This window comes from Myotis yumanensis, unplaced genomic scaffold (assembly GCF_028538775.1).
Source record: "Myotis yumanensis isolate MYYU_CA2020_CCGP unplaced genomic scaffold, mMyoYum1.0.hap1 SCAF_9, whole genome shotgun sequence".
In the NCBI taxonomy this organism is placed as follows: Eukaryota; Metazoa; Chordata; class Mammalia; order Chiroptera; family Vespertilionidae; genus Myotis; species Myotis yumanensis.
In genome coordinates, this window is record NW_027223760.1 from 32,073,011 (window position 1) to 32,096,963 (window position 23,953).

Here is a 23,953-nt window from a genome sequence, read left to right on the forward strand (position 1 = left end):
ATTACTTCATTATTAAAATAGCAGAATATAAAGCAACATTTAAAAATCAAGTAAGTCTTCATATACATACCAACAACCAATCAGCAAGCAAGTAGTAGAGAAAAATCTCATTTATAATAGTAAAAAAGAAAATTAAACATTAAGAACTAAACTTAATAATTGTGCAAAATCTACATAAAGAAAAAGTTTAAACATATCTGAAAGGCACAAAAGTAGGTTTAAATAAATAAACAGCCTGTTCTTGGATAGAATGACTCAACATTACAAAAATGTCAGTTCTCGCTATGTCAGTTAATTTATAAATTTGATGGAATACTAATAAAATATCAATGAGCTTTTTAATAAAATTAGACAACATGCTACTAAAGTTTATATGGAAAAATAAACCTGCAAGAATAACAAATAAACAAAAAAATCCACCTGAAAACAAAAAAACGCAAGGTTGGGACTTGTCTTACCAGACTTAAAAACTTACTATAAAAGCCTCCATAATTAAAACAGTGTGGTGGAGAGAAACCAAGATGGCGGCATAGGTAAACACCAGAAATTGCTGCCTCCCACAACCACTTCAAAAATACAACTAAAAGACAAAACGGACATCATCCAGAACTACAGGAAGGCTGGCTGAGTGGAAATTCTACAACTAGAAGAAAAGAGAAAAGCACACTGAGACTCAGAGGAGCTGCGGAAGTAAAGTGCAGAGGTATGGAGGTGCACGCGGCAAGGGCTAGCAACTGAGGACGCGGCTGTCTTTTTGAATTGGGAGGGAGTCACAAGCCCCAGACTGCTCTGAACTCCAGTTCTGGGAAGTCTCTGGGGACCCAGACTCATACGGGGAGAAACTGGACTGTCTGGCAGCGGGCAGAACTCGGAACTCGAGGGCAGCTTTCTCTCAGAGGTGCTTGCAGCAATTACCGGGACACTGAGACGCGGGGCCTCTTAGGGTAGGACTGAGAATCAGCCATAGCTGCTTGCTCCGCCCTGTTGATTCCCTGAGACCCCACCCCACCCAAGCTGCGGCAGAGGTTTTTGCATATCAATGCCCTGGCCCTTTGCAATCTGAAAATTACCTAACAAACTGCAGCTGGGTCAGACAGACCCAGAACTTCCAAGAGAAGGCCCAAGGCCCCACAGCAGCTTGCACTGCTTCACAGCTGGGCCTCATCTGGGCACCTCCAAACCCCAAAAAAGGAAGGGGAATCTGCAGATCTCTTCGTAGCTCCTACTGGGTAGCCTCAGGCAGAGGCTAAATTAGCACCTCCTTAGAGATCCAAGTGCCAGTGTACCCAGTGGTCAGAGCGGGACCATCCAGATTACAACCCCTCAGATCCATAAGGGACACACTCAGGGGGCAGACTCAGTGAGCACCAAAGCCCCACTGAAGCAAGTCTTGCCCCAGAAGGGTGTCTTCAGCACAGAAGTTCTCCCACTGTAGACACAGCTAATTCGCATAGCCAATTGGCCTGGAGGTCAATTCCTCCCAGTGATACCTACAACAATCAAGGCTTAACTATAACAAGACTGTGCACAAAGCCCACAGAGGGGTGCACCAAGAGTGTCCACCTCAGGTAATTGGGGAGGCTGAGCCACTGGGCCCTATAGGAACCTAGCACACAAAGCCACTCTACCAACACAGGGAAGCATAAAAAATGCGGAGACAAAGAAACAGGTCACAAATGACAGAAATGGAGGAAAGCAAACTACTGGGTATAGAGTTCAAAACCACACTTTTAAGGTTTTTCAAGAATTGTCTAGAAACCGCCGATAAATTTAGTGAGATCCTGGAGGATATGAAAAAAGACCAACTAGAAATTAAGCATACACTGACTGAAATAAAGAATAATATACAGAGATCCAACAGCAGACAAGAGGATCCCAAGAATCAAGTCAAAGATTTGAAATACGAAGAAGCAAAAATTACCCAACCAGAAAAGCAAAAAGAAAAAAGAATCCAAAAATATGAAGGTAGTGTAAGGAGCCTCTGGGACAACTTCAAGTGCACCAACATCCGAATTATAGGGGTGCCAGAAGAAGAGAGAGAGCAAGATATTGAAAACCTATTTGAAGAAATAATGACAGAAAACTGCCCCTACCTGGTGAAAGAAATAGACTTACAAGTCCAGGATGCACAGAGGATCCCAAACAAAAGGAATCCAAAGAGGACCACACCAAGACACATCATAATTAAAATGCCAAGAGCAAAAGACAAAGAGAGAATCTTAAAAGCAGCAAGAGAAAAACAGTCAGTCACCTACAAGGGAGTACCCATATGACTGTCAGCTGATTTCTCAACAGAAACTATGCAGGCCAGAAGGGAGTGGCAAGAAATATTCAAAGTGATGAATACCAAGAACCTACAACCAAGATTACTTTACCCAGCAAAGCTATCATTCAGAATTGAAGGTCAGATAAAGAGCTTCACAGATAAGAAAAAGCTAAAGGAGTTATCACCACCAAACCAGTATTATATGAAATGCTGAAAGGTATTCTTTAAGAGGAGGAAGAAGAAATAGGTAAAGATAAAAATTATGAACAGCAAATACATATCTATCAACAAGTGAATCTAAAAATCAAGTGAATAAAAAATCTGATGAACAGAGTAAACTGGTGAATATAATAGAACTAGGGGCATAGAAAGGGAGTGCACTGACAACTCTTGGGGGAAAGGGGTGTGGGGGTGCAGGAAGAGACTGGACAAAAATCATACACCTATGGATGAGGACAGTGGGAGGGGTAAGGGCAGAGGGTGGGGTGGGAACTGGGTGGAGGAGAGCTATGGGGAGGGGTGGGAGAGTAACAACTGTAATAATCTGAACAATAAAGATTTAATTAAAAAAAAAAACCAGTGTGGTACAATACATGAATGGACAAATAGAACAATGGACTAGAATACAAAGTGCAGAAACAGACACATGCATATACAGAATTTCAACATGATAAAGGGGGCATGTCAAATTACTAGGCAAATACGAACTTTTTAATAAATAGTGCTGGGACAACTGGGTAGCCATTTAGGAAAAAATACAATTATATCCCTATTATGTAAAAAATATATATTTTTTATTGATTTCAGAGAGGAAGGGGGAGAGACAGAAACATCAATGATGAGAGAGAATCATTGATTGGCTGCCTCCTGCACTCTCCACACTGGGGATCAAGCACACAACCTGACCGGGAACCGAACTGCTACCTTCTGGTTCATAGGTCGACACACAATCACTGAGCCACGCTGGCTGGGCATTATATCCCTATTTTATACTATATGTAAGAATAAATTCCAAATGTATTACAGATCTAAAAGTAAAATTAATTAATTAACTATTAATTAATTAATACCACACAAGTACTAAAGGAAAATGAGGTAAAATACTCTTTAACAACTTGGAGTAGTCCTACCCAATATGGCTTAGTAGATATAGTGTTTGCCACGAACTAAAGGGTTCTGGGTTTGATTCTGGTCAAGGGCACCTACCTGGGTTGTAGGCTCAATCCCCTGCCTTGGCCTCAGTAACTGAGGGAGATAATCAATCAATGTGTCTCTCTCGTATTGGTTGTCTCTCCCTGTCCCTTCCACTCTTTCTAAACATCAATGTCTCAAGAAATAGCCTCAGGAGAGGACTAACAACTAGGAATAAAAAAAGTAAAAAAAAATCAACTTGGATTATAAAAGACTTGCTAATAAAAGAGCCAATAAGAGGTTAATAAATATGACTATTTATAAATATTTTTTACAAATTTTCATGACAAAAAAAATCACCATAGACCAAAAAATACAAATACAAAACAACTACAAACTGGGAGATAATCTTATATAATAAAAGGGTAATATGCAAATTGACCCTAACAGCAGAACGACTGGGAATGACTGGTCATTATGACGCACACTGACCACCAGGGGGCAGACGCTCAATGCAGGAGCTGTTCCCTGGTGGTCAGTGTGCTCCCACAGGGGGAGCTCTGCTCAGCCACAAGCCAGGCTGATGGCTGCCAGCACAGTGGTGGTGGCGGGAGCCTCTCCTGCCTCCTCAGCAGCGCTAAGGATGTCCGACTGCAGCTTAGGCCTGCTCCCCGCTGGCAAGTGGACATCCCTGAGGACTCTTGGGCTGCCAGAAGGATGTCTAACTGCCAGCTTAGGCCTGATCCCCTGGGGAGCGGGCCTAAGCCAGCAGGTGGACATCCCCTGAGGGATCCCAGACTGCGAGAGGGCACAGGCCGGGTTGAGGGACCCCTCCAAGTGCACAAATTTTTGTGCACTGGGCCTCTAGTATTTATATATGCCACGAAAGGCTAATACCCCTAATACATAAAGAACTCTTAAAAATTATGGGACAAGGCCTAGCCAGTGTGACTCAATGGACAGAGCCTCAACCTGAAAGGTCCCAGGTTTGATTCTGGTCAAGGGCACATACCAAGGTTGCAGGCTCGATCCTTGGCCCTGGTTGGGGCGATCCTTGGCCCTGGTTGGGACATGTGCAGGAGGCAACTAATAGATGTATCTCTCTCACATAGATGTTTCTCTCTCTGTCTCTCCCCCTCCCTTCAACTCTCTCTAAATATCAATGGAAAAATATCCTCAGGTGAGGATGAACAAAACAAAAGTTAAGGGACAAAGGATCAAAAACCTGATAAAATCAGAAAAGATATAAACAGGTAATTCTCAAAAGAAGGAAAAAAAGAAAGAAAATGACCAACAAACATATATAATGTTGTTCTAACTAATTTGTAATTAGAGAAATGCACATTAAAACATGGATATCAGTTTTCATGTATCACATTGGCAATGATTAAAAATATGAAAACGCATCCTGATGGCAAGAATGTGGTGGAAGAGGCACTCTCATACGCTGCTGGTGGGAATGCAAACAGGCCCAAGCATCAGAGGGAAATGTGGTAATCCTAACAAAACAACATATGCACCCATCTTTGGGCCAAGTAATCCCACCTCTAGTAATCTAACCTGAAGATATACCTCCAACAACATGAAAATACATATGCACAAGATTATTCATTACAGCACTGTTTTTAATTGCAAAATACTACAACCTAAATGCCTATACACAAGAAAAAAGATGAATAAAACAAGCTATAGCTATACTATATAGCTTTAAAAAGAATAAGAACTCTGAACTAACATGGAGTGATTTCCAGTATATACTATTGAGAAAAAGCAAAATGAAGTATATTTATCAAAAGCTACCCTTCGTGTGAAGAAAACAGATATAATAAAAAAACAAAACATACATCTGCTCATTTGTGGGAAAACACCAAAAACACAGAAAAGATGAGCCAGAAACTAGAGATTACTTACAGGAGGGGGGTGAAAAAGGGATGGAAAGGTGTAAGAGGGGTGAAGAGGACATGACACTTCTGAGTATACCTTTCCATATAACTCTGACTTCTTAGAATGATAGTAATGGTTTACATATTCAAAATATAAACTAACAATTAAAAAACCAACCAGGATGTGGGAGGACTCCAAAATGCAACACAAAAGAAGGAGGTAACCTAACTTTGGAAAATGATTTGACTAGATATTATCAGGCTAAAGACAAAAAGAACTATAAACAAGTACTGTAACCTAGTTAGCAGATTTCTTTATTACAAGGGTAAGGGTTAGCAATTCTAGAACCACTTTATGTATACACTAGCAATGAACAAATAAATCTATTAAATGTAATAAGAGCTGGGTTTCTCAATGTTGGACAAAAAGTTACAAGCAAGGAAAGGGAAAAGGTTAAAACGAATGCTGTGGTATTGGATGAGAATCAAAGGTATATAGATAGATGCAACAGAAATAAATCCAGATGTGAATGCATGTGTGTGATTTCTGTATTTCCCAGCTCTGTCCACTGGGAAGGCCTAGAACAGCCGTGGGCAAACTACGGCCCGCGGGCCGGATCCGGCCCATTTGAAATGAATAAAAACTAAAAAAAAAAAAAAAAGACCATACCCTTTTATGTAATGATGTTTACTTTGAATTTATATTATTTCACACAAACACTCCATCCATGCTTTTGTTCCGGCCCTCCGGTCCAGTTTAAGAACCCATTGTGGCCCTCGAGTCAAAAAGTTTGCCCACCACTGGCCTAGAAGCTATGAGCCCACCTAGTACCAGACCTTGGTTTCTAAAATTCATTCTCCAAAGAAACCAGGACTCACCCAAACACATACAAAAATCATACAAGTTACCATTAATTCAACTATAATTAATGGGAAAAGAATAATATTAATATTCATGGAAAAGTAAGTAAACGATCATTACAGTAATAAAATGTAACTTCCAAAAAGAATCAGAACTTGGTAGCAGCTACAAGATCAGCACTGGCCAACTGTTCAAATGTGCAACTTATTGTGGAGTTCCAATTGCTAGAACCAACCAAAGCCTGCTTTATAATCAAACTAGAGCAGTGGTTCTCAACCTTCTGGTCCTTTAAATACAGTTCCTCATGTTGTGACCCAACCATAAAATTATTTTCTTTTTTTTTTTTTTTTTATTAAATCTTTATTGTTCAGATTATTACATTTGTTCCTCTTTTTTCCCCCAATAACTCCCCTCCTTCCAGCTCCCACCCCACCCTCCACCCTCACTCCCCACCCACTGTGTTCATCCATAGGTGCATGATTTTTGTCCAGTCACTTCCCGCATCTCCTACACCCCTTTTCCCCCCAAGAATAGTCATTCTATTCCCTTTCTATGTCCCTGATTCTATTATAATCACCAGTTCATTCTGTACATCAGGTTATTTATTCACTTGATTCTTAGATTCATTTGTTGATAGATGCATGTTTGTTGTTCATAATTTGTATCTTTACCTTTTTCTTCTTCTTCCTCTTCTTAAAGGATACCTTTCAGCATTTCATATAATACTGGTTTGGCGGTGATGAACTCCTTTAGCTTTTCCTTATCTGTGAAGCTCTTTATCTGACCTTCAATTCTGAATGATAGCTTTGCTGGATAAAGTAATCTTTGTTGTAGGTTCTTGGTATTCAGCACTTTGAATATTTCTTGCCATTCCCTTCTGGCCTGCAAAGTTTCTGTTGAGAAATCAGCTGACAGTCGTATGGGTATTCCCTTGTAGGTAATTGAGCCTCTTTCTCTTGCTGCTTTTAAGATTTTCTCTTTGTCTTTTGCTCTTGGCATCTTAATGATGATGTGTCTTGGTGTGGTCCTCTTTGGATTCCTTTTGTTTGGGGTTCTCTGCGCTTCTTGGACCTGTAAGTCCATTTCTTTCTCCAGATGGGGGAAGTTTTCTGCCATTATTTCTTGAAATAGGTTTTCAATATCTTGCTGTCTCTCATCTTCTGGCACTCCAATAATTCTGATATTAGACCGCTTAAAGCTGTCCCAGAGGCTCCTTACACTATCTTCACACTTTCGGATTCTTTTTTCATTTTGCTTTTCCAATTGGGTGTTTTTTTGTGGAATCTTTGGTTTGATTCTTGTGCTCCTCTGGTCTGCTATTGGGTATAATATTCTTTATTTCAGTCCGTGTATGCTTACTTTCTAATTTCTTTATCGTAGCATCGAGGGTCTCATTAGTTTTCGTGAGGCTCTGCACAAATTTATGGCAAGCCCTCAAAATTGCGATTCTTAGCTCCATATCCTCCATTTCTGTCATGTTTTTTTGTCTCCGCATCTTTTATGCTTTCTTGGTGCACCCCTTTGTGGTCTCGGTGCACAGTCTTGTTCTAGCCAAGCCTTAATTGTTGTAGTTAACACTAGAGTGATTTGACCTCCAGGCCGACTGGCTATAGGAATCAGCTGTATGGAAAACGTCTGCCTTCTGGGGAGGCGCTAATCCAGCCTTTGCCTGAGGCGATCGGCAAATGGCTGTGCGCAGGGCCTGGGCGGGGCGGGATCAACAGGGCGGGCGGAGGGAGCAGTTATGGCCGCGCTCAGTCCCGTTCCCAGAGGCTCTGCTTCTCAGAACCCCGGCAGCCGCTGCAAACCTCAGAGAGAAAGCTGCCCTCAGGTTCCAACTGATGCCGGATAATCCCGCTTCTCCCGTTTGAGTCTGGGTCCCTAGAGACTCGCCCGGATCCGGAGCCCAGAGTCTGAGACTCACTCCCGACAGAAAACGACAACCGCGCCCTCAGCCACCAGCCCGCTTTGCGCGCGCACCTCGGTACCTTTGTATTTTCCACACTGCGCCGCCTCTGAGCCTCGATTTGCTGTCCTCTTTCCTTCTAGTTGTAGAGTCTCTCTTCAGCCAGCCTTCCTGTGGTTCTGGGTGATGTCCGTTCCGTCTTTTAGTTGTATTTTTGAAATGGTTGTTTGCCGCAGCGGTCTCCGGTGATTACCTACGCCGCCATCTTGGTCTCCTCTCTCAACTCCATAAAATTATTTTCGTTGCTACTTCATAACTGTAATGTTGCTACTGATATGCAGGATGGTCTTAGGCGACCCCTGTGAAAGGGTTGTTTGACCACCAAAGGGGTCGCAACCCACAGGTTGAGAACCTCTGTTCTAGATAAAATCCTTCCATTCTCATAAACTAAGCTCTTCATTTATTCAGGCTTTAGGAAGAAAAATTAATATATAACATTTATAAATTACCAAAACTGACTCAAACTTTTAAAATCATCTCTCACCTGGACTGTTGTTACAATAGCTTCTTACTGATCTACCTGTCAGCCTTTGCCTCCCTCCAGTCTATTCTCCATGTAGCAGCCAAAGTGAACCTTTTAAAGGTTAAATCAAATCGTTTACTCCTCAAAATATACCATCTGCTTTATGTAAAATCCAAAATATTCTTGTGTTCAAATGTCTCCTTCTCAAGGCACTCCATAATCACACCATGTGAAAGTAGCCTTATACTACCCCCAGCCCTCTTTTCCCATGACACAACTTTTTTTGTCATAAACCTGTTTATCTATCTGCCCCCATTAAGTCAGGACAAGAAACAAAGTAAAATTAAAACATACTGTATGGAAGCTACCAAATTGGTAAACATAACTTTTTAAACACTGAATGACTGAAGTACACTTAAAATAAAGTTTAAAAAATCTTCAGTGAACATACAGCTCAGTGAATTTTTACAGGTGAATCAGTCGCACCACACAAGATCAAGATAGAGAACATTTGCTGAACCTCAGAAGCTCCCTCGGGCCTTCTCTCAGTCATGCCCCCCAGAGACAAGCACTAGCCTGACTTCTCATCCAATTATGCCTGTACTTGAATTTCATATAAGCAGAATCAAACAGTGCACACTTTTGTGTCTGGCTTCTTTTACTCAACTTTTTATTTGTGAGAGTCACCCATGTTGTATACACCAGCAGTGCTTTCTTTTTTAATCACTGATGAGAATTCCAATTTATAAATATACCATAATTTATCCAATCTACTATTACTGACATTTAAGGCATTACATTTTGGGGACAATATAAATAGTGGTGCCACAAATAATCTTGGGTACTTCTTTTTGGTGGGAATATTCATTTGCAGATTGACAAAGTGTTTGCTTGGCTAGGTTTTGGGGTGACAGGGTTAATAATACCTTAGATTGGAGAGGATGCAGGGAACTAGAAGTGGACACTGTTGGTGAAAGTATAAATTGGAATAACCTTTCTAGAGGACAATCTGGCTGTAGGCACAAGAAGCCTAAAAATATCTGTGACCTGTGACTACTAATTCTACTTCAAGGAATTTCTTATTGAGTACTTACACATGCCACTTCTTCTTCTTCGTGTTTTACTTGTATTAACTCATTTGATTTATTCTAAGGAAATAATTAGAGATACTCACAATGGTTTGTTTAGAATGATCTCACCTATCCGTTATCATTAGGAAATACAAGAAAAAGTAGCAAACAAGGTAAAAAACTAACAAGAGGGGAATGGTTTTAAAATATATAGTACTCCTGTAAAATTAAACACTATACAGCCACTGAAAATGTTTTCAAAAAACTTCAAAGATACAGAAAAACATATATATTAATGAAAGAGGTTAGGTAACACTGGAATGCATAAAATGAATTCCAGGTTGTTTTCAATACATACATATACCTCAAATGTTAAAATAGTGGCAATCTCTGGGAGACATGGGTACTTGCATATTCTTGATACTTTTCTATACTTCCCATTTTTCTATAATATATTACTTTTGTCAATCAAAACGAATATATCACTAAAAAGTCTAACAAACAAAGGTATTTACAATCTAATAGAGAGACAAAGACATTAAAAGTAGAACAGTGACGCAGTTTTGTATAGGATGACATTAAGTGTGCTATGGAAAGACACATAGCCTAGACATTGGCATTACAAGAAAGCTCATCTTACTTCCAAGACTCAAAGAGGAAAAAGTCCATCTCCAATTCAGAAGGAACCTTCCCAGGAAAATCCTGTTAATTCCTCAGCTCACGGCCCCTAAGGGTATCATTATACATTGTGCCCAGCAAGTGTTTTCCCCCTTCCCCTCACTTAAAAAAAAGGGGGGGGGGGGCGCTTAGGCAGACTGAGGGATGGGAATTCCTGAATACCAAGGATACAAAGTTCAACAGCCTCACACCTGGAGGAGGCTGGTTCCATCCACCCTGCTACCTGGCTAAAAAGCATCAAGGCAGGGCACTCCTTCCCTGTCGGAATAAATTAGAGCAAAAACTTTTCAGATTTTCAGATGTCAGAAACTCCAGGCAGATTAAACCAAAATTTACATCAAAATTCACTGAGTTTAAAAAATTTTACTTGAATAATAAAGTTACTAAGAAATTATCCAGCTGGCCCTGGCCAGTTTCCTCAGTGGTTAGAGCATCAGCCTAAGGGTCAAAGGGTCTCAGCTCAGGCTCAATTTCCAATGAAGGGCACTTACAATTGCAGGTACAATCCCCAACCTCAGTCTGGTCACGGCATGCAGGAGGCAACCAATCCATGTGTCTCTCTCACATCAATGTCTCTCAATGTCTCTCTCTCTCTCTCTCTCTCTCTTTTCTCTCTCTCTCTCTCTCTTTCTTCCCCACCTCCCTCCCTTACACTCTCTCTAAAAATCAATGGAAAAAATATCCTTGGGTGAGGATTTAAAAAGAAATTATCCAGGTAAAGGCAATCCTCTGTACCCACTCATTTCCTCTTTCTTCCTCCTCTACAAATAGACTATCCCTGGAAACCAAGGAAAAGCTGAGCACGAGAATGAAAGCTACACCTCAGTACTTCCAGGGGCCATTTCTCACATAAGCAAGTGGTACTAGTTTAATAATTAATACGTAAGGAACATTTTGCTGTGTTCAAAAAAGCAATCACTCATTTCATGGTACTATAAACATTAAAGTAAATATTAATCACAGGAAAAATATATAAACCTCAAATTACCAATACTTCATTAAGAATTAAACTTGGTACTAAGATACTGCTTTTACATGGTGGAGCAGTATCACTAAATTTTCTAATTTTTGATATCTGAACCAGAGTAAATGCTCAAGAACTACTGGTCTAAAAAATAAAATAAAAAACAACCTAGGTTCAAAATATGGTGCATCCCCCCAAAAATGTATACACACATTTTGAATAATTATAAAGGCGGTGTTTATTAAAATACATTTCATTTTCAAAAATTGAGGTATCAGCTATTAAAGTGTATATATTTCAGAGTCACTTCCACAGATATGAAGTCACACAAATTTGTGTGACAAATTTATGTTTTGGCCTTGTTTTCTCTTCTTCACATGTGCCCTCTTCTTTTTCCCTTCAACTTCTCCTGTTTTCAGATGTATACTTAAATGCATTACAAAATTCTCCACAACTTCCTGCAGCTTTGTATGATTATAGTGTTGTTACCCAAATTAAGATAAATAAAATTCTAGTCTAAAATTTATTAATCAAACATTTACATTGGACAATGGAACAAATTTCTTATACAGCTAAAACAGTTCTTTGAAAAATAAGTATTTACATAATCGCCAGGATTCTGGCTTTATTCTATGTCACCTAGATTTTTGGATAATCTCTACTCTGGTTGCCTAGGGTATGAGAACAGAGGATGTAGAAATAGAATTGGCAAAATTTGGTATGTCCAAATTTCAGTTTTATGTATAATCTAAATACAGAAAAATATCAGTGTACAGTAATGAAAAAGAAGTTTGGATAATTTATTCTTAGTTACATGTGGCAAGGTTGTAGTAATATTCCCCAAGCATAGACCAGATTGTTAAAGATTATCTGATACAGTGACAACGTTGCCTTTTTCTCTGGTACTGCTGTCAGAGCTGTGCAAACTGAGAACTGATTAAATAAAACTAACGGTACTTGAAAATTAAGCAAAACTAACTGTACCTAGCACTAAACACCGAAATGAACGCTGCAATTGACGTGGTTTTCTCTCCCAGGACCAGTAGAGGGAGACGAAGACATCTGGCCTGGTCGTGCAGTGTTTCTGTAAAATTGGGGAGGGGGGGAGCGGAGGCTGTATTTAAATGCCCTGCTGTCAATCAAAGGACACTTCCTACAATCACAGTCACCATATCTGCTACCACCCGTGAGCGCACTCTCGCCAAGATGCAACCCCGAACGGGGCTCGGGAAACCTGCTTCACCCGAAGGGGACCGCAGGCTCTCCCACAACACCCAAATAAGGACTTTGGGAGCCCAACCCCAACTAGTTTCTTTGTTTAAATGCCTGCGAGTCCCTCCCACGCCGGAGTCAAGAGGCTGTGGCGCCGCCCTTTATTAGCCTCACACTTTGATTACAAAACACACGAGTCGGCGGCCTGGCGGCGGAGGCGGCCCGAGCTCTCACAAACGTCAAACCCCGAAACGCAGGCGGCCGCCCCGGCGCAGGGCGACGCTCGCCGCCCCCGCCGCCCGGCCCAAAGTGCCCACGGCCGGCCAAAGTTCGCCCGCGCCAGGCCCCCGGGCGCCGGCCCCGCGCCGTCTGGGTGTCGCCAGCCCCTCGGGGGACGGGAAATTTCACTCTTTGTAAAGTTTGAGCGGCGGCGCGGGGGCGACGCGGGGATTGGGGGGGGGGGGGGGGGCGTTGAGACGAGAGGCTGTCTCTTCAGGCCCCGCCGCCCACTCCATCCGCTCCGCCCCCGCCAGGACGGGGTGTACTGGGGCGCTGGGCGGGGGGCACCGTCCGAGCCGACCTGCCGCCCCGCCCGGGACCCCCGGCCCCAAACTTCCGACTGGCATCGCTAAGTCCCGAGCGCGCCTCATCTGTTGCTGTTTACTCCGCGAGCCCCGCCGGGCAGGCGCTGCCGACGCCCCCGGCCCAGCGCCCCGGCCCGGGAAGTTTGATAAAGACCCAGGGAAGGGGGCACGCCGGGGACCCGCGGGGGAGGGGACGGGGCGATTTCTGGAGACCCCGGGCTGGGCGACCAGGTCCCCGCCGAGAAGGAAGGCGCGGCGGCCGGCGGGGCAAGGCGGCGGGGCGGGCGGCGACTCCGGACCCGGAGTCCCGGGCGGGAGGGAGGGGCGGCGGCCGGGCTGCGGGCGCCGCGAGGGGCGGCGGGGCCCGGCCGGCGCTCCGCCCGCCACCTGCGCCGGCGCCTGCCCCGGCCGCGTCCCCTCGCCCTGTCTCCCCCTGCCAACTTCGCGGCCGGCCCCCTTTGTTCCCGTTTGTTGTGGCGACTCTTCGCCTGGCCGGGCGATCCCACCAGCCCCACTCAGCCCGCTCGGCGCCCGGCGAGCCCGGGGCCCCGCGCGTCCCGCTGCCCGGCCGGGGGCTCGGTGCCCGGACCGCCGGGCGCGCGGCGCGGCGGCCGGGCGGAAGGGGATGCGGGTGGCCGGCGCGGCGGCGGCGGGTGGCCGGTGCCCGGCGGCGGCCGCGGGGCCGGAGGGGGTTTATTTACCTGCCGTGGAACCAGTCCTTGCAGATATCGCACTCGATCATGAAGCGGTTCACGTCGTACGGCTGCCGGCACACACAGTACACCGGCGGGGGCGGCGGGGGCGCCGAGGCCCGGCCCGGAGCCGCCACCGACACGGCTGCCGCGGCGGCTCCCGCTGCTGCTCCCGCGGCCACCGCCGCCACCGCTCCGGCCATCTTTAAAACACACACGCTCGCTCGCTGCTCCGCTCGCCGACTGGAGCGAGCGCCGCCGCCAGCCAGCGCCGCCTCCTGCAGCAGCCGGAGCAGCAGCCGAGGAGGCGGCGGCGGCGGCGCTCAGTGCGCGCGCGCGGGGCCGCGGCGGGCGGCTGGGGGAGGGCGCGCACACGACGCGCGAGGCCCCGCGGCTCCTTCCGGCGCTCCGCGCGGGGCCGTGCGTCTCGCGCATGTCGTCCAGCCGCCTGCGCGCTCCGCTGCCCCGCGTCAACGGGGCGCAGGGACCGGCTGAAGGGCACGCGGGGCGGGGGAGGCCGCGGATCGCGAGGACACGCGCGGCGGCGTGGGGCGCGTGGCCCCGGAGGGCAGCGGGCGCGTGCGGAGCCCGAGTCGGCGTGCGGAGCGGGAGCGAGAGCGGGAGCGAGAGCGGGAGCGAGAGCGGGAGCGAGAGCGGGAGCGAGAGCGGGAGCGAGAGCGGGAGCGAGAGCGAGAGCGAGGCCGGGGAAGTTCCTGCGCCCCGACAGCGGCACGCGCTGTGCGGTGCTCGGAGGAGGGGAAACGGGCAAGTTAGAGGCCCCGCCACGGCCCCCTCCCGACGGGGGAGAATCTTCGTCAATTAGCAGCCACCCTGCCACCGCTGCGGGCCGAGCCCAGGGCTAACAGTACTCAGAGCTGGTTGTGCCCCGCTGGGTGCAGAGATGCGCTGGAGGATCATCCAGACTTGGAAAACCACCCACCCGAATTCCCACCGACCCGCTAGGACATGCAAGTGTCGATGGAGCCTGTTAGGTGAAGGAGGGTGTTCTCAAGAGAGTTCATTCATGTCTGTGAGCCCAGAGGGACAGCCTTGAAATGTGGTTGGTGGAGAAAGGACTGGAGAGGAGCCCCGCGAGTTTATAAATTACATGACAGATGCGAATGCTCTCAGTCCCAGGTTTGGAAAATAGGGATAAAATTCTGAATGACGGTGACACCTCGGAAAGGGGGTACTGCAAAACCTAGATAATAAGTACTTGGCATATAATAATAGGCCTTTAATAAATGTTTTTGAGCCCTAGCTGGTTTTGCTCAGTGGATAGGGCATTGGCCTGCGGACTGAAGGGTCCTGGTTCGATTCCGGTCAAGGGCACATGCCTGGGTTGCGGGCTCGATCCCCAGTAGGGGGCGTGCAGGAGGCAGCCAATCAATGATTCTCATATTCCTATCTCGCCCTCTCCTTTCCTCTCTGAAATCAATAAAAGTATATTTTTTAAAAAATAGTAAAAAATAAATATTTTTGAATGAAGGGTGAGATTGATAAGAATAAAAACAGATTGATAAGATTCGAGAGGTTGCCTTGGAATTATAAGTATGCAGATTGGAAGGGGTGTTAAGGATCATTGAATCAAGTAATTGTACCTGAGTTTCTCGGGCATTTCTATCACTGGGAAAAGCCCCATGGCTCCTCTCTCAGCCGCCTCAGGCAAAGAATCACTGGACTATTCTAACATTTTCATAATTGAGGAGAGTAACATGCCTAAAGTCTCAGATCTGAGCTGAAGCTAAAGTTTAAGTTTCTTCTGTGTCCAATCCTTTTTCTGCCACACCACTGCTTGGCACATATTTTGCAGGAAAAGAAACACCTGGAAATCAGAGTTGACTACAAAGTCAATGAGTTTGAAACATATTTCTACTGGAGAAAAAAGGAGAGTAATTTTGGCATTTGTTGAGAGGCAGAGAGCTTGCTTTCTATAAGTTGTGTGACCTTGAGCAAGTCACTCCATTTCTCTCGAACCTAGGTCCTTGAAGACTTACTCAGAGAAAAGTGATGGATAATAATGCCTTCCATGACTACTTCACAGAGGTTTTATAACTAACAAAAGAGATCATGTATCTTTTAAAGTACATTGTAGGTGCCCAGTGGGCATGGCTCAGTGGTTGAGCATCAACCTATGAACTAGGATGTCATGGTCCGATTCTGGTCAGGGCACATGATCCCCAGTGGGGGGCATGCAGGAGGCAGTCTACCAATGATTCCAATGATTCTCTTTCATCATTGATGTTTCTCTCTCTTTTTCTCTCACCCCCCCATCCTCTCTGAAATCAATTAAAAATATTTTTAAAAAAATAAAATGTAGTGCCCTGACCTGTTTGGCTCAGTGGATAAAGCGCCGGCCTGCGGACTGAGAGGTCCCGGGTTCGATTCCAGTCAAGGGCATGTACCTTGGTTGCGGGCACATCCCCGGTAGGAGGTATGCAGGAGGCAGCTGATCGATGTTTCTCTCTCATCGATGTTTCTAACTCTATCCCTCTCCCTTCCTCTCTGTAAAAAATCAATAAAATATATTTTAAAAAAAATAAATAAAATGAAGCGTAGTGATGCTGGAAATTTGGATATGCTAAAAAGAACATAAACTTTATCATAGATATGTACTAGTATGTATAGGGGGAATAACATTGTAGGAGATGTGTGTTATCAGGACACAGCACAACAGTGTGTCAGGGAAGGGGAGGCAGGCAAAGCTGTCACGTTGGACACTGGTGAGGAGGGCATCCTCCGCAGGAAGTGCCTGGTGTGGGGTGTTCTCACCTTCCTGCCTGGAGGGGTCACCTGGCTTTGGGATGTCAGCAAGAGTACAGCCTGGCAGAGGAGTAGGCAGCAACAGTGATGGGAGATTGGTTATATACAAGAGAATTGATCAATAAGTAAATATGCAGTAAGTAAAAATAGCCCCCTCCCTTTTTCTGAAGTTTTGCTTTTCACAGTTTCAGTTGAAAATTTCAGAAATATACAATTCATAAGATGTAAATGGCACATGGTTTGAGTAGTGTGATGAAATCTAACCCATCTACTTCATCCCACCCGGGTCGTGAAGCATCCCCTGTCCAGCGTCTTCACACTGTATACACGACCCGCCCACAGTCGCTTGGTACTGTCTTGGTTATCAGATCAATGTTGTGGTATCACAGTGCTTGTGTTCAAGTAACCTTATTTCACTAAATAATGATCCTAAAGCTCAAGCATAGTGGTGCTGGAAATTTGGATATGCTAAAAAGAACATAAACTTTATCATAGATATGTATGTACAGGGGGAAAACATTATATATATATATATATATATATATATATATATATATATATATATATATATATCAGTACTATCTGTGGTTTTAGGATATCTTGGAACATATCCCCTTCAGATAAGAGAGGACTTAACCCTAACCCTTAGGAAATGGGAGTCAGATTTCTCACTGTTGAGGAAGAGAGTTACAATTATGGAAGGATAACTGGAATGAATCTTTTGATGGTGAATTGGTAATGGAGGTATCAATCTATTTCTACTTACAGAAATTGATATAGGTGAATAATTACATACATGCTCTTTCCACTGAGAGGGTCTGAAATTAATGACACAAAACACAATGAGCACATCTAGCATAGATCTTAGTTTCTAAATACCATTCCCCTCTTCATTTTTTTCTTCTTGGCAAAATGGTTGATTCCAGAACTAGAGAAGAGAAAGTACAGGGTGAGCCTGGAGCCTCTAGTTACGGAAGAAAGTAAGGACATGCTCAAAGAATAATGAGGCATGTCAAAAGGACACAGGCCATCGGGCCTGTGTGTCTAGGTGGCTGAGTGTCAACCTAGGAACCAGAAGATCACGGTTCAATTCCCGGTCAGGGCACATGCTAGGGTTGCGGGCTCGATCCCTAATGTGGGTCATACAGGAGACAGCTGATCTATGATTCTTTCTCATCAGTGATGTTTCTATCTCTCTTCTCCCTTCCTCTCTGAAATCAACAAAAAATTTTTAAAAGGATATAGGCCAACTTGTGTTCCACTGGCCAAATCTGGGACAAACTGGAGTCTTTTCTCCAATACTGTGCCTAGAACCCCAGGAACATGCTTCCCGGACCTTAGGGAGACACCTCCTACCTAAGAGACCTCTTCCTTTCTGGAGCTCCTATAGTCCTCCCACAGGCTCTGGATTTAGGCACACTGGTGCCTATATAACCCATTGAATAACATAGGAAACCATACAGATGTAAATAAACATAAATTAAAAGTTTGAAAAGGATTGGAAGATTTACATAGTTTCAAAGTATCACCCCATAAAATTCTTATTACTTACTAAGAAAATTAGAGGAACTTTATAGTGTAGTCTGGCAGACACCACCTTAATCACGTGATCAAGTGACATCAGTAATGGGACAATAAAAATCATGCACCGCCTGCCCTTACCAGGAGGTGCAGTGGGTTGGAGCATCAGCCCATACACTAAACAGTGGTGGGACCCATTCCTGGTCAGGGCACATACCCAGGTTTCAGGGTCCATCTTGGGTTAGAGCCCATATGGGAGGCAACTGATCGATGTTTCTCTCTCACATCAACATTTCTCTCTTTCTCTCCCTTCTTCCTCTTCCTTCCTCTCCTCTCTCCCCTCTTCCTCTCTCTAAATTCAATTTTTAAAATATCCTCAGGTGAGGGTTTAAAAAAAGAGGAAATCGTGCACCACCTAATAGGCTCCAAAGAGAAGAATCCTAGCATCACTTCTGTGTGTTTCTGCCTGGTGGTCTACTTGGTTGAGTCTCCAGTTTGGAAATGCAGCTAGTTTTAAAGGTACATCAAAAAATCAGCAAGAATAACCCTGGTCAGTGTGGTTCAGTGGTTGAAGCATTGGCCTGAGCACCAAGGAGTCTTGGGTTCGATTCCGGGTCAAGGACACATACCTGAGTTGCAGGTTCTGTCCCCATCCCTGGTCAGGGTGCTTGTGGAAGGCAACCAATCCATATGTCTCTCTCACATCAATGTTTCTCTCTTTCTTTCCCTCCCTCCCTCTCCCACCCTTCCACTCTCTCTAAAAAGCAATGGAAAAAATATCCTTGGGTGAGGATTAAAAGTAAATAAAAATCACCAAAAATAAAAACACTCTAAGGAACACAAACCTGTAAGAGAAGGTTAAAGAAATTGCAAACACAAAGATTTGACCTTGAGAAGAAAGGGATAAAGTCTAGAACTCTAATGCCAAAATCTTAGTGACAAGCTTCATACACAGTAATTCAGAGCACAGACTTGGATTCCATAATCTCTCTCTATGACAACTTACTAACTGTTGAGTTGTAGTTTTCTCTCGTTCTCTCTCTCTCTCTTTTTTTTTTGTCAATCCCCACCAGAAGATATTTTTAATTGATTTTTAGAGAGAGTAGAAAGGAGGAGGAGGAGGAGAGAAAGAGAGAGAAACATCTATGTGAGAGCAATACACATCAATCGGTTACCTCCTGCAACGGAGGTAAGTGCCCTTGACCAGAATCAAACCTGGGACCCTTCAGACCACAGGCCTAGCTGTATCCACTTGAGCCAAACCAGCTAGGACTAGTTTTCTCATTTTAATGGGGATGATAAGAGTACCTCACAGGGTTGGTTGCATTAAGTGAGATAACAAAGTGCTGCCCACAATTCTTGATAACCCATATAGCTGTCAGTTGTAATTATGAATAATTATTTATTTTTAAAAAAAATATATTTTATTGATTTTTTACAGAGAGGAAGGAAGAGGGATAGAGAATTAGAAACATCAATGAGAGAGAAACATCGACCAGCTGCCTCTTACACACCTCCTACTGGGGATGTGCCCGCAACCAAGGTACATGCCCTTGACCGGAATCGAACCTGGAACCTTTCAGTTCACAGGCCAACGCTCTATCCACTGAGCCAAACTGGTTTGGCTTGAATAATTATTTATTGCTTAATAATAATACAAAGGCCTGAAGAGTACCTAGAGAGTTAGGAGAAAAAATTAGGAGAGTCTTATCCTGAAAACAAGGAAGGGAGAGAATTTCAAAAAGAAAATTGATCAAAGAAAGACACTCAGGAGGGTGGGGGGGAGGGGGAGAGATCAACCAAAGGACTTGTATGCATGCATATAAACATAACCAATGGACACAGACACTAGGGGGTGAGGGCACAAGCGGGGAGGGGGGGGGCGGCAATGGGGGGATAAGGATGCATATGTAACACCTTAGTCAATAAAGAAAAAAAAAAGAAAGAAAGACACTCAGCTCCACAGCAGCATTGGTTGGCAATGACTATGGGACTCCCGCTTTCTTCTCTGCAGGTAATCCAGTACCTTCAGATCTTTCTTAATTTTTATATCAAACCTAAGCTGCTCCGTTGTTTGTTTTTAACATTCCACTTGTCCTTAAACCCCATTTCCCTGAAAAGGAATGTTTGCTCCAACCTAAAAACTCTGTTTCCTGCTACTACTGATATTTATCTATCTCCATGACCATGTCTGCTAGCTTCTTCCTTGGTATTCCCTCTCCCTCCATTTTCTTCAAAACTCTGTTCAATATATATGCCCAGGGAGTCTCCTAAATGCTCCCAGCGCTGTACCCCAACCCTGCCCTCCTTTATCTAATGAGAGGCCTTGCTCATGGGCGTGTGCCACATGTGTGGACAGTGTGGGAGCAGAAAAAAAGTTGATGGCTACTGTGTTAGACTGTCTCCTTATAAAAATCTCCACCTGTGCCCAGTCTAACCATGAGCAAAACATCAGACAAATTCCCATAGAGGGACATTCTACAAAGTACCTGACCAAAACTGCTTAAAACTGTCCAAGGTCTTGAGAAACAGGGAAAGCCTGAGGAACTGTCACAGCCACGAGGAGACATGACAACTAACTGTAACCGGGTATTCTAGATGAGAGCCTACAAAACTAAGGGAATTGGGTTAAAACTAAGGAAATCTGGACAAACCATGGGCTTTATCTTAAGGTATCAATATTGATCCATTGATTTTTAACAAATGTGTCAGACAAATGTAGGATGTTAATAATAGAGGAAACTTGTTATATGCATATGGGAATTCTGTACTATCTTCTCAATTTTTCTGTAAATTTAAACCTGTTCTAAAAAATAAAGTATTTAAGATTAAACGAAAAGGGTTTCTATTTCAGGGGCCTAGAGCTTAGAGCTATGCTCTAAGTTTGTGCTTATATAAATGCTTTAAATTTGTATATTACTTTGGTCTATCAAAACACTGCTGTGTGCATTACCTACAAAGTCTCCGTGTCTCAAATACAAACCCAGTTACTGAAAAATAGTTAGTTATGCAGGGCAGTAGGTCATGGCTTCCCATTCTGAGTTCTGTGGCACTTCAACGCAGTTTGGGAAGATATTTCTGGTGGGGTGAGCAACATATTGTTAACAATGATGAAGTCTAGAAAATTATGCATGTCTGTGTATGTGTACCTGTGATTAGCCTGAGAGCTTGGCTAAATTGAAAAGTAATGTACTCATCCATCCATCCATTCATTCATCTTTGTTTAGTATCTACTACATACCTATGGTAGTTGCTAAGACTACAGGGATAAAAGGCACATTCCCTGCCCTTAATGGGCTCTCACTGTAAAAGAGATAAACAAGTAAATATAAAATTGAAACACAATATGCTAAGTGTGTGGTGAGGAAAAACACAAAGAAATACGGCAACATGTGGGAGGAACGCCTAACCCAGACTGGGGTTGTTCAGGGGATGTTCACTCCTCAAGGACAAACATGAAAAGGAATCCTTTGTCTTTCACCATACCTATTTATGAAATACTTAAAATTTTACCTTCCGAGCAATATAAGGAAGTTTTATCCCCACCTCAAGTAGAGTTGGGATATATAGAGAGATAGACATGAGGTTTTGGTTTTTCAACTAATAAGAGTGAACCACAAAATCAAAGTAGTGCTGACTTAGTAAATGAGGTTGGGGGGTGTGTCTTTAAAGGGGACTGAATGAGAGACAGTGACAAAATCTCTGGTGTGTCAACAACCACAAACACTTATTAAGCACTCCAGGCAGTGTGTTAACAATATTGCAGGTATACAGAAAAAATGATAAATGCTGCAATAGAAAATTATAGACAAGTTCTTAATATATTTTGTTTCCCATTCTTATTTCCGGGGTGATTCACTCATCTTCCTTTGTGTTTATTAGTAATCACTGGTCATTCCTAGCGATCAATAAACAAATATTTTTAAAATGAAAAGAATCTCTTTCAAATTAAGCCCCAATGACAAGTAATTTTTTTGTAACCTGAAAATTGCAGCATTAAATATATCTGTAATGAATTGAAATATTGTCCATTGTCGTTAAATTCCTGATAGATAACTTAAAAACTTTTTGCCTATGGATAACTAATTTAAAATATATTAAGTCTGTAGATTTAATTAAATTGTGAGTCCTGCCTCTTAACTTTATTGCCTCACAGATTTATTCCGTTATAGGTCCTAATTAACATTAAAACCAAAAGGGGTTTAAAGTTTTCATTTTGCTTTATAAGTACAAAAAAAAAAAAAAGCTGTAAAATACCATCAAATATCTTTCTTCCCTGGAGACAGAGTTTCACATTCCCAGCTATCTTTTGCTTAAGTACTTAAAAATAGGAGTTAATGTAGAGTTAGCCTGAATATTCAGGGCCAGCTATGGGAAAGAAGGTTTTATCCCCATATGTTTGAGAAAGAACAGCTTTTAAAAAAAAACAAACACGCAAAAAATAATACCTTAGCATGTAGCAACAAAAATAAGTTGGGTTAATAAGATCTTAGTGAGGTCTGTTTCATGCTGAATGGCATGGGGGAAAATGAAAGAAATGTACAAATGGTTCCTGCTTTTAAGAGTAGAAACAGGGAGCAAAGGGTTAACCACGAGGTACGCAGGGTGCCCTGAAAAGCCAAGATTTTCAGAGGACTTGAAGAAAGGGACATTCAACCCAGAACAAACACCGAACTGCAGCACAGACATATAAAAAGGTGTGAGGAAGATGAAAGCCTAGGATGAGCTGGGCTTTGCCAAAATAAGTTAAGGACAACTGAAAGGACTCTTTAATCTATATTTAGAGGGAGAAAAAGAACAAGGAAGGTGTGGGCATGAAGCTTGGGGCAGATGGTGTAACATTGACAGATGATAAAGCAAAATTGCTCAACCGCTATTTAGTTTTTCTCTCTCTTATCAGAAAATGTCTTTGAGCTGGAAAATGTGCTCTGCTAAAAAAGACGGCATGTGGGACTAAGTATTGATTTGACCCATTTATCTGTAGCAGAATTGGGAAGACTAGAAATGTTCTTTATTTGAAACTAGACTTAGCTCCCAAATATGGAAGAGGCAGAGGCAACTGGTGCTGGAGAGACAGACCCAGGGCAGATGCGTGAAGGGTCAGTTTGTCCAAAGGAAACGGTAAAACCAGATGACAACGTCCCCAAAGCTGCTGACAGGGGTACCAGACACAAGGTAATAAAGAACGAGGGCCCAGTAGGCGTGGCTCAGTACTTGAGCATCAACCTATGAACCAGGAGGTCACGGTTTGATTCCTGGTCAGGACACATGCCCTGGTTGTGGGCTCCATCACCAGTGTGGGGTGTGCAGGAGGCAGCCAATCAATGATTCTCTCTCATCATTAATGTTTCTACCTCTCTCCCTCGCCCTTCCTCTCTGAAATCAATAAAAATATATTTTTTAAAAGAATGAGGAATAAGCTAGTATTTATGTGCAGGAATTACTGTAGATACTTAATATACATGTTTTCATTTAATTCCTGCAGCGATCTTAATAAGAACAGTATTATGAGCCTTGGACTTTTCTGATGTGGAACATAAGACTCCCCTAAGGTTATGCAGCTAGCAAGAGGAACAGGTGAGATTTGATCCCAGTTCTGTATGACTTCACAGTCCATGTCTTTCCTCCAGATCAATGATTTTCAACCTTTTTCATCTCATGGCACACAAAAACTAATTATTAAAATTCTGTGGCACACCAAAAGAAGCTATTATATTTTTTGCCAATTTGACAAAAAAAAAAAAGGTATAATTTTGATTCATTCACACCAGATGGCTGTTGTTGTATTGGCTGTTGTCATTTTTTTATTTGACAATCTCAGAGAAAAGAGGTCAGTGCCCCTGACTAAATAGTCAAGTATTGCATGTTTTAAAAGTTCTCGTGGCCTGCCCGTGCGTT

The 23,953-nt window shown here is 43.5% G+C and overlaps 1 protein-coding gene across 1 annotated transcript in view; it reads right to left on the reverse strand.

Annotated features, from left to right (window-relative positions):
- Window positions 1-13,975, reverse strand: part of KDM7A (lysine demethylase 7A) — a 100,808-nt gene extending 86,833 nt beyond the window's left edge. Inside the window, exon 1 of the mRNA XM_070424021.1 lies at window positions 13,781-13,975. Within this exon, the coding sequence (XP_070280122.1) occupies window positions 13,781-13,974 (194 nt within the window). The 5' untranslated portion in view covers window position 13,975. The remainder of the gene's footprint in view (window positions 1-13,780) is intronic.
- Window positions 13,976-23,953: the final 9,978 nt, after the last annotated feature.